Source organism: Phoenix dactylifera, chromosome 1 (genome assembly GCF_051530095.1).
Source record: "Phoenix dactylifera cultivar Ajwa chromosome 1, Ajwa_hap1_PhDact_Kaust_v1.1, whole genome shotgun sequence".
Classification (NCBI taxonomy): Eukaryota; Viridiplantae; Streptophyta; class Magnoliopsida; order Arecales; family Arecaceae; genus Phoenix; species Phoenix dactylifera.
In genome coordinates, this window is record NC_143190.1 from 75,176,510 (window position 1) to 75,193,551 (window position 17,042).

The 17,042-nt window shown below is 40.8% G+C and overlaps 2 protein-coding genes across 5 annotated transcripts; one reads left to right on the forward strand and one right to left on the reverse strand.

Moving 5' to 3' along the window:
• Positions 1 to 1,219: 1,219 nt before the first annotated feature.
• Positions 1,220 to 5,572, reverse strand: LOC103695471 (Pentatricopeptide repeat (PPR) superfamily protein). 2 transcript variants are annotated; one of them, XM_008776810.5, is made up of 3 exons: positions 2,738 to 5,558; positions 1,679 to 1,811; positions 1,220 to 1,581 (listed from the first exon to the last, which is right to left on the reverse strand). In XM_008776810.5, the coding sequence occupies exon 1, from the start codon at positions 5,386 to 5,388 to the stop codon at positions 2,851 to 2,853; it is 2,538 nt and encodes an 845-aa protein (XP_008775032.1). In that variant the 5' UTR covers positions 5,389 to 5,558; the 3' UTR covers positions 1,220 to 1,581; positions 1,679 to 1,811; positions 2,738 to 2,850. The 2 variants fall into 2 exon arrangements, with proteins under 2 accessions (XP_008775032.1, XP_089783408.1); XM_089927282.1 differs by having other exon boundaries at positions 1,220 to 1,811; positions 2,738 to 5,572.
• A 987-nt stretch (positions 5,573 to 6,559) lies between these two features.
• LOC103695470 (cytochrome c oxidase subunit 5b-2, mitochondrial-like) lies at positions 6,560 to 16,790 on the forward strand. Of its 3 annotated transcripts, XR_015973868.1 has the most exons (8): positions 6,560 to 6,879; positions 6,959 to 7,044; positions 7,139 to 7,192; positions 15,186 to 15,252; positions 15,487 to 15,566; positions 15,694 to 15,783; positions 16,090 to 16,133; positions 16,429 to 16,790. XR_015973868.1 is itself a non-coding variant. In XM_088712127.1 (7 exons), exons 1-6 carry the CDS (start codon positions 6,711 to 6,713, stop codon positions 15,751 to 15,753), a joined length of 516 nt encoding a protein of 171 aa, XP_088568253.1. In that variant the 5' UTR covers positions 6,560 to 6,710; the 3' UTR covers positions 15,754 to 15,783; positions 16,429 to 16,790. The 3 variants fall into 3 exon arrangements, 2 of the variants coding, with proteins under 2 accessions (XP_088568253.1, XP_008775030.1); XM_088712127.1 differs by lacking the exon at positions 16,090 to 16,133; XM_008776808.5 differs by lacking the exons at positions 16,090 to 16,133; positions 16,429 to 16,790 and having other exon boundaries at positions 6,561 to 6,879; positions 15,694 to 16,026.
• The last annotated feature ends 252 nt before the right edge of the window (positions 16,791 to 17,042 follow it).

The following is a 17,042-nucleotide window of genomic DNA, read 5'->3' on the forward strand; positions in this document are numbered from 1 at the left end:
TTCAAACATTATTTATTAAAAAAATAAAAAAAAATAGGAGAGAAAAAAAAAGGAAAGATTTCCATATTTTAGAAACAAAATTCACAGACAGAGCAGAGCCAAGACGCAAAGAATTACCAAATTTCCTCATCGCAATGATGTATGCAGCAAAACACTCCCCTCATTCCTCATTGTCTTTGTTCTCGGTGTCTCTGCCGCTGTCTTCCATCCCGATCCCATCGATTGGATCCAAATCCCCCAACCCTATCGTCATCGATGAGCCATTCCAGCTGCTGTAGCCATCGATGGTCATGTTCTTGATTCTAGCAACAATAGAATCATCTGTATTCACCATATCGATCTCTGCAGACAAACGAGCGGTAGTAGTAGAAGACGGACGGACACATGGGAAAAAGCCATCAAATTATTTTACGGTCCGTCAGGATCAGAAGGCCTTCAAGAAGGGATAGGAGTGGTTTTTACCGGGGTGCGAGAAGAACCAGAGGACCATGGCGCAGAAGATGAGGACGAGGGGGATGAGATGGACCATGTTCTCGGCGAAGCGGGCACGCAGCGCCGCCTTCTTGGAGGCGTCGGAGAGGGGGTCGTAGGTGGGAAGTTGGTCCACGTCCAGGCTCGACCGGTAGCCGGGAGACGATGACAGTCCCTTCCCTCCTCCTCCCCCTCCCCCTCCTCCTCCTCCTCCTCCTCCTCCTCCCGTCGTCATGCTCATATAGTACTCCTCTGACGTCCTTGATGCGCTCGCCGATCGGTGCATCTCTTGCAGCAGCAGCAGCAACAACAACAGCAGCGAGAAGGAAAGATAACAAAGGAGAAGATGTATTCTTGAATTTGGCAGGAGGCAGCCTTTTAATTCAGATTTGCGGAGGTTGCGGTAATGCGGATGCAATAGAGCAGACTCGGTCAGACTCCGATCCCATGTGGAAGCGGGTTGGATTAAGGAGACGACAAAGAGAAGAAAGCGGATCGGACCAGACTGTAGTACATGAAGGCGTGGAACTTGAGATTCCCTTATTGTTGTCCGATTTAATTTGGTTGGATATGCATGCAATCCGTTCATTCGAGGATTATGGCCTAGACCTTTATCATCGCCCAATCACCCCAACCACCCTCCACCATAAAAAAGAATGAACTTTTTTTTTCAGAAAAAAAATAGAGACTATTTGGAGATAAACCAAAGGCAAAGTTAACCCCAATACAAAGACATGAAGAACTCGGATCCGGATAAAGATGTAAGATCACAATTATTGATGGATGAACAGTCTTGCACAAAATTATTATGTAAACACACAGCATACACAAAGGACAGAAGACATCGAGTCCTAGTTTCCAGAAAAAAAGTATCCATTGATCCAAGTGCTAGCCACAAGCGATGACACGGTTTCGGATGCCAACCCAGTGAGATTCCATATCTATTAGAAGAATTTAGACCAAGGCGCAAGCACCATTGTTCGTTCAACCAATATCTCTGCGCCATGCTGTTGGTTTCATCGGCCGCGCAGGCCTCTCACCCATCTCCACTCCATTTGAAGGACTTGCCTACATGGTTTGCCGCAGAGAATGGACTCGGCACACCCCATGCTGCTTGTCCACGTACACAAATGAATTTATGTACCACCACGTCATTGAAAGAAACTTTGCTGAAGCATGAAATGAATGCAACCTGAGAGTTGCTTACCAAATTCGGTAGGACCATGTTGAAATGTATGTATGATGCCACCTCTTCAGTGATAGCTTTTCGGGTGCTCTCCTGTGCAACTCAAGTGGGGTTGAAAGTAGTTACTTGAGAGATTAGTAGCAAAGCCAAGCATCTGCACAGTAGCAGCTAAGTCAGTTTTCTACTTTGTTTAGATTACTGAGATTGAAATTTCAGAGCAATTTTCACATGCACATTTATTGCTTTCTGCACTAGGAATAATATATAGTCATATAATTGCATCAAACTGTAGGTTTCAAGCTATATCCCCCAAAATACAAAAAGCTTATGATCCACATTAACAGAACCTTTTTACAGCCAGCTTATGCGAAACATGCTGACCTGAGCAATTAGTTAGTTCTCTCATATTTTATATGCAAAAGACATATTGGTTTTCTGCTAGTTGTGAATACTCCCTTAACATATTTGTTTAGAACACATTTTCCTCTATGAATCTGGTATCAACCAGGTCCAATTTGGATACCTTATTGAACTACCACAAAACTGAACCATACCTACTTCAACCATGCACATATCAAAGAGCAAATATATCAACAAATGATGTGCACGGTATTAGCATCCGAGTTTAATCCATCATAATTTTCTTGTCTTTCTTTCTTGAGAGCTCGCTCCCTCCCTCCCTCTTAGCTCATGCCAACATTTGTATGATTAAAGTCATGAAACAATCCAATTCCGGATGTTTCCAGTGGTTCAACAACACTATCAGCAAAAATTTTGCATATCGGATCCATCCCTTAAAGTTGATCAAACTAGGATTTCTAGATATCGACATATTGTCATTGTCCATAAGAGAAAGAATACACAGTTTTTCAAATTGAAAGTAATCAAAAACTGAAAATATGCATGTGTGGTGAAATTTTAAAAGCTTTGAGGAGATGAAAAAAAAAAATGAGCACAAGATGATATAAAATAATGATGACTTATGGAAGGTAAGAGAATAATAAAAAATAAAACAATTATTCAGACTAAATGCAGCCATCGCTACCAATTTACAGCAACTTATATAGCCATAATGCTTACCTTTGCAGGCAGAGCATAATTGCTACCAGTAATACTATGAGATTCCTCCATTTGATCTGTCTCAATGGGCCAATTTATGCAAACAAGATCCACTCGCCATGCCAGAGGGACATCTAAGTTCCAGCAATAGCATCGTCTCCTTCAAACTTCTGACTCACGAGAATATCGTAAGTTTTATCATCAGGCATGAGGCCTCTGTCAAGCATTTCATCATGCAATCGAAAGGCCTCTTGCAAATTGCCTTCCCTGAAGTATCTGTTGATCAGTGTGTTGTATATAAGAACATTAGGACGTACGTCCATCCTATCCATTTCATGCAAAATCTTGTAAGCATCTTCAAGGTGTCCATTCTCGCAAAGACCATGTATCAGTGCAGTGAAGGCAACATCATCCGGAAAATGGCCCTTGGCTAACATCTCAGAGTAAAGTTCTAAAGCAATTGTCACATTACCAGCTTTTAGTGATCCATCGATTAAGGTTGTGTAAATAGCAGTATCACAAGGTATTCCTTCTTCTAGCATTTTCTTGTGCAGCTCAAAAGCAGCTTTCATATTACTCAAATCTATATAGCCAGAGATAAGGCTGTTAAATACAGCTGCATTTGGCTTTAACCCAGCTTCAAGCAGCTCATCGAAAAGCTTAAGTGCATCAGCCATATTATTGTCCTTGCAAAAACCAACAATAATAGCATTATATGCGGCAATATCCAATTGGAGACCCTTCCTTCTCACCTCATTCATCAACTTCAAAGCAACATCAGTACAATTGCTTTTACAATAGCCATCAATGAAATTGGTATATGTAATAACATTAGGAGAGATGCCCCTTTTAAGCATTTGCTGATAAGTTGAGATTGCGGAGCTCATTGCACCCTCTCTTATGAAGCCGCTGATGATACTGTTATAGGTCATACAGTTAGGAACAAAACCCTCCTCCATAAATTTGGGCAGCATGTCATTCGCTTCAGATGTACGGCAGGCTTTGCAGAAGCCATTTATAACAGTGTTGAATGTATATTCATTACAAGCAATGCCCAAGCCACGCATTATATTGAGCATATCATAAACCCGGTCAAAGTCCTTTTTCTTGACATACCCATCCATCAGAGTGGCAAAGGTGACGACATTGGGTTTGATGCCCCTTTCAGTCATTTGGCTATACAGATTAGCTGCTGAATCCATATCCCCCTGTTCACAATGGCCAAATAACAAGTTGTTGCATGATACAACATTAGGCTTCACTCCTGCATCCTCCATTCTAGCATATAGATTGCAAGCTTCCTTCAGCCTACCAGCATGACAGAGCCAATGCATAAGAATGTTATATGTGAAAACATTTGGTACACCAGAGCCAACTGCTTCTTCAAATAAGTCAAATGCCTCTTTCCATTGATTATTCTTCAAGAAGCACCGTATCACTGAATTAACAATGAAGACGCTCGGCAACATCCCCAGCTGTTTCATTTGACAGTAAAGCTCGTAGGCTTTCTCCACATTTCCATATCTATAGCAACCTTCAATCAGAACCGAGTATGTCACATTGTTTGGAACTATTCCTTGCTCGAGAACAGTTGCGAGTAAATCCAATGCAGTGTTAATATCTCCTTGAGCACAGTATCCTTTCATCAGACTAGTTGCAGCTACCAAGTTCAGCGGCAGCCCACTACTGACCATCTCTTCTTTTAACCTTACAGCCTCGCCCATGTTTCTCTGCTTTGCACAAGCTCCAATCAACAAAGTATATATAAACTCGGAAGGAACCAAGCCAAAACCTTTCATCTCGCTGAACAATTCACAAGCTCTCTTGGAATCAGGTTTCTTGCACGCCGACTGAATCACGGTAGCATAAGCTTGCACATCCGGCTCCACGCCCCCATCAACCATTTCCCTGAAGTACAACTCGGCATCCTCAGGCTTCCCTTCTTTCAAACACACATGCATCATAATATCACACGTGCTGCAATCGAAGTCCATTCCTTTAGCTCGCATCTCTCGGTAAAATTCTCGAGCCCTTGAGAAAGAGTTCGACCTTAGCATAGCACTCAGCACATCATTTCTCGCTTTTACGTCAGGAAAGATGCTGCTTTCAACCATCCGACTGAAAGCTTCCACCGCCTCTTCGACTCGATGGACATGTGCATAGCAAGACAAGAGGTAACAGTAGGAGAGAGGATCAAAATCGCACCTTTTTGAAGTTTCAATCAGGCAGTCGACGATGCTGCTGGGGCGGGTGCTGGAATCGCCCAAGATCGATCTTTTTAGTAACTCTCGAGCACTCGACAGCCATCCGGACCGCACGAGGATATGAAGCAAGATGCAGAGGGGCTCCACGCCCATGGGACCCCCCTGATTCTGAACCCAATTGAAGTACTTCAAAGCTTCTCGGGGTCTGCGCTGATAGGTCAAGAGGAACTCGACGACTCGCTCCTGCGTCGACATCGATCTTTCGGGGTCGAATGCGGAGATAAGTCTTCGAATCGGAGGAGAATGGGCATGGACGACGTTATTTGGGATCGGTTTCTCCGCGGCCGCTGTTGGCTCCTCGATGGAAGGAAGGAGGGTGGCCGAGGCGGAGTACAAGGACCTGGGGATACGACGGATAGAGCGGGGAAGCCGTGGAGAGAGGGTGGAGGAGCTTCCTAAGGCCCTCATTTCTTCGATCTAGGAATCGGAGGCGGTGGCCACCGAGTGCTCCGGCAGTGGCCGGGGTGAGATGGAGAGCGAGAGGAGCGAGGAGGGGTCGCCTATTTGCAGATGGTGGGAAGAGTCGATAACCCTAGCCGGCCAGACCCACCCAACCCGGCACAAACCCACCCAACCCCAGCCTTCGATCTGCGAGGAGTTATCTGTAAATAATTGGCTATTTGTCCAACTCAAACAGATATCGGTACACGCAGTGCCGATTTTAACTCTAGATCTTTGGACGATCCATGTAGGTGTATCATACGTTAAATATTTATTAGATAATTCTGAATTACTCATATAGATCCTAAGCACTCAAATAATCTTTTTAATTTTTTTAAGATAATATGCTGAATTATTATAAATAATATTAGAGTAGATCGCCCATGCAACTGCTATAGGCTGGAAAATATTGTAGCAGTAATTCATTTAGGACTAAACACCAATATATCCTGAGCAAGATATGTTAAAAATGATTTAATAGAAAAGTTAAGAAATATGAAGATAAGAAATATATATACATGTATTATGGAAAAAATATATGCTTTTTGTTTTTCAAAATTTTAAAGGAGTCGGGAGAAGTTGGATGAGATAAGAGAAAATATTTATTATTTTTAAAAAATAGAGTCCAGTAGATATTTTGTATTTTATCTAGATTTGCAAATATTCCTGTAACTTTAATTGCTATAATGTCAACCCTATATATTTTTTTAATTATTGCAATGCTCCCACTGACCTTCTAATTTGGGCCATAGTTCGCTGTTGGTGCCTACATGGTAAGTTAAGGAGATATTAGTTTGACATGGCAAGTTAGTTCTCTCTACCTTCATTCATCATAGTCGTTAATATTCGCCATCATTCACTACCATGTCCAATCTTTATAACCATCCACCGTTGTTTAAGATCTCTATCACTACCTACCTTTACTAACAATCTCCACTATCATTCACCATTATCAATGATCTCTGCTACTGTCATGCCCTCAGGGATGGATCCTTATTTATATATATATCAAATAAAACTGCAGATCACCTCATCGGAAATTCCGCTATCTATCCGCACGAATCTTGAGATAACACAGTCTCAGATGGCACGTGAACGCCCTGAGCCGACACGCGTCGTATTGGCCTTTAAATGCCTCCGGGCCGCCTCCCCCACTGGCTGTGAGACTGGCGGCGGTTCTCGGAGACCCAATTCCCTAGTTCTTGGTCAAGCAAGCGAGAGAGAGGAGTCTCGGCGAGAGACCATAGGGGGTGACCTGAGAACTCTGACGGCTGCGGCGGCAAGAGACGATGTGGCGGAGGGCCTCTTCCCACCTCCAAACCCTCGCTGGCCAATGGCGGCGATCCGGCCCCCAGCTTCTCTGCCTTTCCGCCCAAGATACCCTACAGAGCCGTGGCCTCGCCTCCGTCACCTCCTCGCCGTTCCGGAAGACCTCTCCTCTCCTCTCCTCGGAATCCGGTGGGTCCTCCTCCGATCTCTTTTGTTTTGGCTAGGGTGGAACCATGCTGACCCATCCGATTTGGTCTTCTTTCTTTAGATAATGTCCCGACGAAGAAGAAAGTGGAGGACGTGATGCCGATCGCCACCGGCCATGAGCGGGAGGAGCTCGAGGGCGAGTTGGAGGCGAGTTTTCCTGTTTCGTTCGACTTGCACTCTGCTTGCGTCTTTGTTGGTCGATTCAGGATCTGATGGATTCTCTTGTGCGTGACTTTTTTAGGGGACGAAGCGGTTTACTGACATGGATTCCCCGGTCGGTCCGTTCGGCACCAAAGTTAGTCTGATTCTTGAACTTGAATCTGCAAGATGTTCTTGATCCCTGATAAATTTTCGTTCTGATTTGTTCGTGGATGATGACGTGTTGTTTTTCCGTCTTTTTCCCTTCTTGCTTAGACCCTTTCAGTGTTTTTGCATTAAAATGCGATCTTCTCATATGTGTTGGCTGCAATATTTTAGCTGGTTTCTTAGTACTTGGTAGAATGGAAGCGAATACTTGTGGTATATCATTTGTTAATGTGCATTAGATTAATGGGTACCATCTTGTTATGTTCGTCCTTATCGCTATAACTACATAGATTGTAATACAATGATTGTTCGTAGGTCTATGATGCTTGTGTATATCTTTATTTTCATGTATTTGCTAGGGCTGCAAAATAAAGATCATACCATCTGCTGAGTTAACCTGAAGAGAATTTTCATACTGCTATACGGTCAACTTGGCATTCAGCAACTTCACAGTTAGAAGGATTGAATCATCAACTCTCATTTCTTTCCCTGGACTATTAATTTGTTTTGCCCCCTTCTTTTTAACACCCTAATGTAAAACTCTGCTGATGTCTTCAAAAGCTTTGGATGCCCAATACATGAACAACATGTGCAGGATGGGTCAATGATATCTACTGTAGGGTTGGGAAAAAAGTAGTTACAGGTTAGGTGAACTTAGAAAGAAATGGGATACCAGACATTCTACATTATTCTCAAGTCTAGTATTCTTCATAACAATATTTTACTATTCTTCATAATAATGTGGTGGAAGCATCCACCTTGTCAAGAGGGCACCTGCCTGTGAATTCTGGCCATGCTAGTTTTTGTTAGCATGTTGAGCTTATGTAAGCTCCTTGTATGCAAAACTTAGGACAAATATTAGAGGACAAAACTGAAGCTGCCCCTCTTTTTCATTTGGTATCATAATTAAAATATACATTTTAGGTACACATTCCACTGGTCACGAGTAGAAATTAATGAGGTATCATTCTGTTTTATTTTCTTTCCAAGAAATTTTATGAGATCTGCAAATTATATAGTTTAAATTTGTGTAACGTATAGGGTCAGAAATATAACACTTCCAGGTCAGTTAAGATGACTGAAAGCTATCATGGATAAAATGGATGGGATTTTAAAAGTGTAAAAAATTTTGACATATAAGCCATAGACATGTGAGTACTTATATGTCATAAGTATATATTTTGCACAAGAATTCATGGTTGATGCAGCCTTGGTTACACTAAATTGTAAATTCATTTTCTCAATTAACAAAATTTCAGAAGTCTATTAGATATTAGATATAATCAAATGAGGTGCTTAATTGGATGCTTTCCTCAACGTGAATCACAAAAATGTATTAGGCACTTATACAAAGGTATTGAGACAAAGTAGTAGGGGTGTGATAGTTGATTTTCTAGATGTAGTGAGCCTATGACAAGGTGTTGTAAACTAATGGTCTACCATTATGTCGATCTAGATCATCTTTGTTGATCGTATATAGTTGATCGATAAGGGATAAATTGAGTTTAAAATAGGAACTATAAGATGTATTTGAAAGTAAAAATCCATGATTTCTTCAATTTGTAGGATATAATATTAGGTGAAATGCCAATAGTGTTCCATCCATCATTTGCTGAACCATGCCAAGTTGGCCGATTTCGGGGCGTGCCAAACTGGATCAATTGGTTACTGGCATGGTTCCTATCACTCTCCAAACCCATCACCCGGGTTGGTCACATGATACGACAGCACATTCCATAGGGAAACCCTTGAGAGAATATGCAAGGCCTATAAATTTAATATGACCTTTTCATATCTAGATAATAAGGATCTCAATTCACAACAAAAAATTTCCATCATTAACAAGTAACAAAATTATCTAGTTACCAATTTAGCTATTTGACTGGTATTAGTGATGCTCTAACTATTCATTCTCTCACTAATGATCCCAAATCGTAGCCAAGCAATAAGCATCATCCTACAACTCTGAAAAGAGAAGTGAAGGAGCGGTGTGAACTTTACAACCCAATAAATATCTCCACACATCCACACTAGCATTATACTAATATAAATTTGAAAATAGAAAATAATCAAAGCTAATATAAATATGAAATTATAGAACTGTTGATACCAACTATAATTATATGAGCTCATGAATACATCACATAGCATCAAAATACCTTTCAATGCAACAATGATCCCAATTAATTATCATTGTTTTTGGCCCGTGGTGGGGGATCAGCAATACCATATTTCTGGCCTGTGACAAGGCATCGATAGTACTACGTTTCTAGCTCGTGGCAGGATATCAACAGGTACCACGTTTCTAACCTGTGGTGGGGCATCAATAGTACCACATTTTCGGCCTATAGCGGGGCATCAACAAGCACCACGTTTGGGGATGGTGGGGCATTAGCAACATGGCTAGTTTGGAGCGCTACAACCAACTGTCCAATTATACAATTTATTTTTTATACTTATGAAGTAAATAAAGCTATATTCTTTGCAAAATTCGATGTGCACGAGTATCAAAATTCATGCAACCCAAATCAGCAACATATGCTACATATATACATAAAGAACCATACATCCTCAACAGATAGTCATGCAATGAGTGGTTATCATATTCCAAGCTAAGCCAAAATCATTGATGCACAAAAATGGTATATATATATATATATATATATATATATATATATATATATATATATATATATAGGTGATCAATGTCCAAGGATTCATGCCACTACCAATGACAGACACAAACACAATGCGTGCTGACCCACTTGATCCGAGAACTAAGATGTAGAGTACCCTACTTAGTGTCTTCTTGTCCAGGACATGGTAGATGGTCACACAATGCCAGTCTAGGACCCCGTTAGGATCGACCGGAATTCACATAGGTGTCGAGACCTACCATTGATCCCCTAAAGTATGTAGAGAGAGAGTGATGAAGAGAGAGGGAGGAGAGAGAGCAAGAGAGAGAAAGAAGAAGAGCAGATCAAATAGGGGAGGGTAGCTTCGGCTTGATCTAGATGGGGGAAGCCCAAGTGGTCAGTGGCAGTGCCAAGCGTCTGCTTGAGGTTCGGCCTCCAACGGAGACTGATGGTATCAACGACCATGGTGGCAGGTGATGGCGAAAAGGTGAAGAAAACTGATGATAGTTCGGCCTAAAATAGGGAACGAAAGTTGCTTGGCTCGTTGGCCAGTGATGGGTCTCTTTCAATGATCATAGGGGTGGCTGAGAGCTCGAATAAAGCTCTGGCAAGAACCTTAGCCTCAATTCACGACGTAGCTGGTGAAATAGAAGAGGTTATAGCCAGAATAAGGGAGAAGAATCACAATTCGGGGCAATCTTGTTCAACCAAATTCGATGACTCACCAATGCTACTCAAGGCGACGACGACAGCCATAGGATTGGAAAAAGGAGGAGAAAGATTAGGGGTCGTTACCTCGATTCCGATGAGGTATGATGGGGGGCTCCGTAAGGTCTTCCAAGGAAATTTCTTTCAAAGAATTTGCGATCGATGATGATTTGGAGGGAATCTTGATGGTGGGGTACTAAAGAAGGCATCTCTATTTATAGAAAAGCCCTAGGGCTCCGCCTAATTGTGGCGGCCCTGGGCTTCCTTCCCTCGATAGAGTCAAAAGAGGATACAGACTTCCATCGGGAGTCTGCATCCACCGCCTCACGTGTAAGGCATGCATCCTCGTGTAAGGCATGCGCCCTTGCCTCACGTGCGAGGCATGCACGAGGGTCAGTACGTGCCCTTTCTCAGTTGGCCCAACCAAGTTCAAAATTGGGTTCTCACATTCTCCCCCCTTAAAGTAATTTCGTCCTCGAAATTCATGTACTTGAGGCTTCAAAGAGTTGAAGATGCTAAATCCTTATCTCATCCTCGAGCTCTTAAGTAGCCTTCCTTTTGTCTATGATTTGAATTGAAACCTCTCCATCATAACACGCTCTGAATCAAAGTTGATGTTTTTCGATTAGCTTCACAATGACTCAACCCTTCACACTTCCATTGCGCAACTCTGATCTAAACCCACCAAAATTCTCTAAGTTAGATACATAATTTTCGATCAAAATACTACTCTATACTTAAATCAATATGACCCAAAATTTGTTAAACCACACCCCATAGATTATAACCGGAGACAAATTCACCATCCCCTCTATAGAAATCCTATGGATCATTTCTGTCTCAATTCCTAGTGATCATAAATATAAGCTTTGATTACCACTTTTGTCATGCCTTGAACCCATCATCAGGGTTGATCACATGACATGGCTGTGCATCTCCTAGTGCAAGGCCCAAAAGAATATGCAAGGCTTATAAATTCAATACAACGTCTTCATAATTGGATAATAATGATCTTAATTAACAATAAAATAGTTCTATCATTAATAAGTAACAAATTATTTAGTTACCAATTCAGCTATTTGATCGGTGTCAATGATGCTCTAACTATTCATTCTTTCACCAATAATCCCAAAATGCAACCAAGCAATAAGCATTCCGCAAATCTGAAGAGAGAAGTGAAGGAGTGGTGCAAGCTTTACAGTCTAGTAAGAATTTCCACACACCCATACCAGCATAATAGTAATATAATTTTGAAAATGACAAATAATTAAAGTATAATGCTATAAAACTCTTGACACCAACTATCCAATATAATAACATAAGTATGCTAGATCAGCAATATATCATATAGCATCAAAATACCTTTCCATGCAATAATGACACCCATTAATTATCTTTGTTTTTGTTTTGCATAATTCTGATCAAATAATGTTTTAGCATTTGGACTTTGGACTAACCATGACCATATTTTCTGCCCATGGTGTGGCATCAATGGTGCCACGTTTCTAGCCCGTGGCGTTATTGTTTTTGATAGGGTATCAATAGTACCACATTTATGATTTATGGTAGGGCATCAACAGTACCATATTTTCAATCTGTGGTGGGGCATCAACAAGTACCACATTTTCAGTCCATGACGGAGCATGAACTACATGGCTAGTTTAGAGCACCACAATCGTTCGATTATACAATTTATTTTTTATACTTGTTAAGTAAATAAAGCTATATTCTTTATGAAATTCGATGCACACGAGTATCAAAATCCATGCAACCCAAAATCAGCAACATATGCTACATTGATACATAAAGAACCATACATCCCCAACATATAATCATGCAATGAGCTGCGATCATATTCCAAGCGAAGCCAAAATCATTGATGCACGAAAATAACATATATATAGACGATCAATGTTCAGGGATTCTGATCTCTACGTGTGATAGACTCAAACCACAATGCGTACCACACTTCTTGATCTAAGAACTAAGGCATAGAACATCATTCTCAGCATCTTCTTGCCCAAATGATCGCTCACCTACAAAGCCAAGTCTCATCAACAAAATAATCATAAACAACCACGGTCGATGGTGGAAAATTACATGACATGGTAGATGGTCGCACAATGCTGGTTCGAGACCTCGCTTAGGATTGATCGGGATTCACAAAGGTGTTTGGACACTTCATTGGTCCTTTAAAGTATGTAGAGAGAGAAAGAGTGATGAAGAGAGAGCAAGAGTGAGAAAGAAAAACATATCAAATAGGAAAGGGCGGCTTGGGCTGGATCTAGATGGAGGAAGCTCGGGCTGTTAGCGGCAGCCGCAAGCTTCCGCTCGAGGTTCAGCCTTCGACGAAGATAGCGACGGCGAAAGGGTGAAGAAAATTGATGATAGGTTGGCCTAAAATAAGAGGTGGTTGAGAGCTCGATTAGAGCTTTGGCAAGAACCTTAGCCTTAACCCACAACAGGGTTGGCGGAATAGAAGAGATTATAGCCGGAATAGAGGAGAAGAATCGCAAAGCAAGGGTGGTCTTGTTCAACCAAATCCGACGACTTGCTGGTGCTATTCAAGGTGATGATGACAACCATGGAACCGAAACAGGGAGGAGGAGAAAGATTAGGGGTTATTACCTCGATTCTGATGAGATATGATGGGGGCTCGGTGAGGTCTTCCAACAAGAATCCAAGGAAATCTCGACCAAAGAACTTGCAATTGACGGTGATTTGGAGGGAATCTCGACGGTGGGGTACTAGAGAAGAAGGCATCTCTATTTATAGAAAAGCCCTAGGGCTCCACCCGATTTTGGCGGTCCTAGGCTTCCTTTGTTCATTGAAGTTACTAGGTGTGCCAGGTGAAATTATGAACTTGCTATCTGTTGCAGAGTAAAAGAAGAGGTGAGTTGATTGTAACCTCCAAGATATTGTGACTTAAAATTGAAAAAGCTTGCCTTAGTATATGATGCAACTTTAATCATGATAGTGGTGATAAAGGATTTGCTAGGATAACAACAAATACATGGTCTGAGGCTTTTGGTTATGTTGATGGTTGAAAGTAGGATGCTCAGGTTTTAGTCTCCTAAAAATACGTATTGTATATATTTGTAAACTTTTTTGCATTGGCATCATGAGAAGCATTTTCCAGTTTCTATTGGAACCATTTTGGGTGTATATGTACTATGCTTATCATATCTTATTTGGATTTTAGACAACAAAAATGCTTCTGGTTGAGAGGCATGTGGAAGTTGCATTAGTTTCCGATGTTTTACAACTTTTTTTGAGGCAAAAAAAATGTAACACCTGAAATGGTAGTTGTGGCATATCTAACCAAAACATTACACCAAATTGTTATTTGTACATTTTTATCTTGTTTTGATATGTTGTGGACAGAACTGGTATGTCCTTGGTTGAAACACATGATTCTGGACGAAACACATGATTCTGGACAAAACACCTGACTTTCATCATAGAGGAGTAGAACAGTATTCAGTATGGAGAATATATATTCATTTCCAAAGATCATCCCTGTTAAACATTGCCAAAACTATCAACTATCTATGGAAATCTAAGTGGTCTTAGTGTCAACTGTTTAATACTTTATGTCTTGCATATTGTTTAATTAGCTTTTTCATATTTACATCATTTTTTTGATATATTATAAGTATGATATCCTCATTACTGGTTCATGTTGGTCCAACTTTGTGGTAGTAAATGAAAAGCCGTCATTTGGTCCAAACAAAACTTTCTGCCTTATTCTCCATATATATAACTCCTTGGCAAAATTTCTTGTTTTGAAAAGAATAGTTATGACTTTATGCTAGAGACTGATGCTTTGTGGGATGTAGTGGGATTGTTTTAGCTTGTTTCATCTCTTTGGAGGCTTTTCTTTTCTGAGAGCATTGTGGAAGGATAGTAAAAATTGATGGTTCATGCACATTCGTTACTATATTTTCTTAATGTTCAGGTCTGCCTTCAGATATTCATGTCATGCAGCTTGTGTATGTGGCATTGTTGCAACTTGTTCTGTGTGCTTTTACTTTTTCTTTTTTACCTTTTTCACATTTTCCTTTTAGTAGAATGTAATATATCACATCATTAAAATTGATGCACAAAGCAAATTAATCCCTGAATATGTTTGTGCCCTTAATGGGTTTGGTCTAGTTATTCAATTTTGTGTGGAAGATCCTTTGTCCACCCAAGATCTTTGGTTCAGGAACTTTGCCACTCCATTGGTGTTACCAGGTTTCATAGTCATGTATCCCTGATCGGTGATGCTCATGGCAGCCATTGCGCATTCTGTTACCATGCTACTGGTTCAATTTGTGGCATGGTTTATGAGGAAAATGGTGTCATACTGAAAACATAATCCATATATTTTATAATCTGTCTCTTTATTGCATACAGCCAACATTCAACCTGTATCCTTTAATTTTTTCGTTCCTCAGATCTTCCTCATCAATAGTTTAGAAATTTTCCTTTCCTCGAGTATAATGAAAATTTTCCCTTTGTTTTTAAAATTAAATTAGCTTTTCCTGGATATTGATTGTGAATATAACAATGTTTATGCTGGTCCACAGTATTAACTTGTTATTAAAACATTGAGTATTGAACTGTGCCATAAAATTTTATTTGGCTTGCTTGTAGGAAACACCTGCTGTCGTTAAGTCCTACTATAACAAGAGAATAGTTGGCTGCCCTGGTGGTGAAGGTGGTAAGTTACTTTTGTCACACTTATGACAAGCTAGTTCTTTGACATCTGTTGTATTTTGATTGACCCTGGCTCATCATCTTTCAATTTCTCCAAGAAAAGAAGTATGAGGAAAAGAATGTTTATCTTTCAATTTCTGTTATATGAAAAGGAAACTGAAAGGAAGGAAAGTTCTAAAATAAGATGCCACCAGTTGACCGCGTTTGATGTTAGTTCAAATTCTTGATGTGTTTGCAGAGGATGAGCATGATGTTGTCTGGTTCTGGCTGGAGAAAGACAAACCACACGAGTGCCCTGTGTGCTCCCAATATTTTGTGGTAATTGAGATGGCTTGTAAAATTCCTAGTGTACCACCAAACAGGATTATATAGAAATATTCTATATTTTTGGCTGCTTTTATGTCTAGGAGTAAGAGTTCCTGATTAATTTCATATCATTTTGCAGTTGGAGGTGATTGGTGAGGGAGGGGACCCAGAAGCACACAGTGATGATGAACATCACTAGGGATAGGACTCCTGGAAATAAAAATATTTGGTGAGATGGTTGGTTTCTGTCATACCGTGAATCTTCAGAGAGCTTTAGGTCATTCTGTTTGACCAATATTCTTGCCTGTGAATCTGAAGGCATTTCCTGTTGGCTGTTTTGCTTGCATGGTGTAATGGTCATCTACGTGACCTTTGGATTATTTTATGCCTTTTGATGCATTGTCGAATAATCAATGGCCACGTTAAGTTCTGTTCTTTCCTTTGCTTGTAGTAAATCAGAAAGGTTTTTTCCTGTGGTGTTAGTTTGCATGTACTTTCATCTATAGTTTGCTATATTTGATCTATCTATTTGCAGGAAACCTTTGCTCTTAGAAGCAACATGTCAAGAAAATTGCTCAGGTAGGGCTGCAATTTGCTTTCTAGTTGCTATAGTCTGTTGGTATTTATGTTGCTGCTGCTAGAGGAGCAGCGAGTGTGTGGATGGATTCTTTAGGGATGACCAAAAGGTTCCACCAACATTGTGGTTATAATACCGTTATCTTTCAATCGTATTCAAATAATGGTTGGTGTAGTTAAGAGTAACTGAGCTTTTTATCAATTAGGATCCAACTATGAATTCAAGTAACTATGTTGAAAAATGTTGACATTGCGAAGTGTAAGACAGGATCATGATTGATTTTCCATGTGTGTTCAGGGCAAGCCCAAATGGCTACTGAGTGCTGACTATGTGGAGAATTGTGGAGCCACTGTAAGTTTGAGCCTATTGCAGAGGGGACTGTAGGACCGTCTGCCTGGGGTATGCAAGATATATTATATTCAGGTTGCAGGTTCAATTCCCAAGGGAGAGAAGGTCCTAACTGGAGCCCGCCTTATTTAGAGGTTGCTATTTTAGGAGTGGCAAGATCTTATAACTTGAGGAGGTCCTATCCCTGGCATGCTCCCGATGAGGATTGTATATACATATGAAAGGGGGTTTTTGTGGGACTGGAAAAGTGGATTTCTGTATTCAAGACTGCTTCTCATGTATGTTATCATCTATGGTAAGATTTCGTTCAATTTATCTGTGTTACTAAAGAAGTGGGAAGGTGGGATGCAGAGTTTGTGATTTGTTCGCTCCAGAGGAGCGGAGGTGGGACGAGGCCCTTGTCAGGCGGATGTTTGGAGAGCAGATTGCTGAGCGGGTCTTGCCTTTGTCGATCCTTGCAGGGAGAGTAGATAGGAGAGTCTGAAGTATGATCGAGAGGTCTGTCGTGCCAGCCTGGGACTTATCTGGAATGGTCGAGAGATTTCTGGCTTGGCAGATTAATA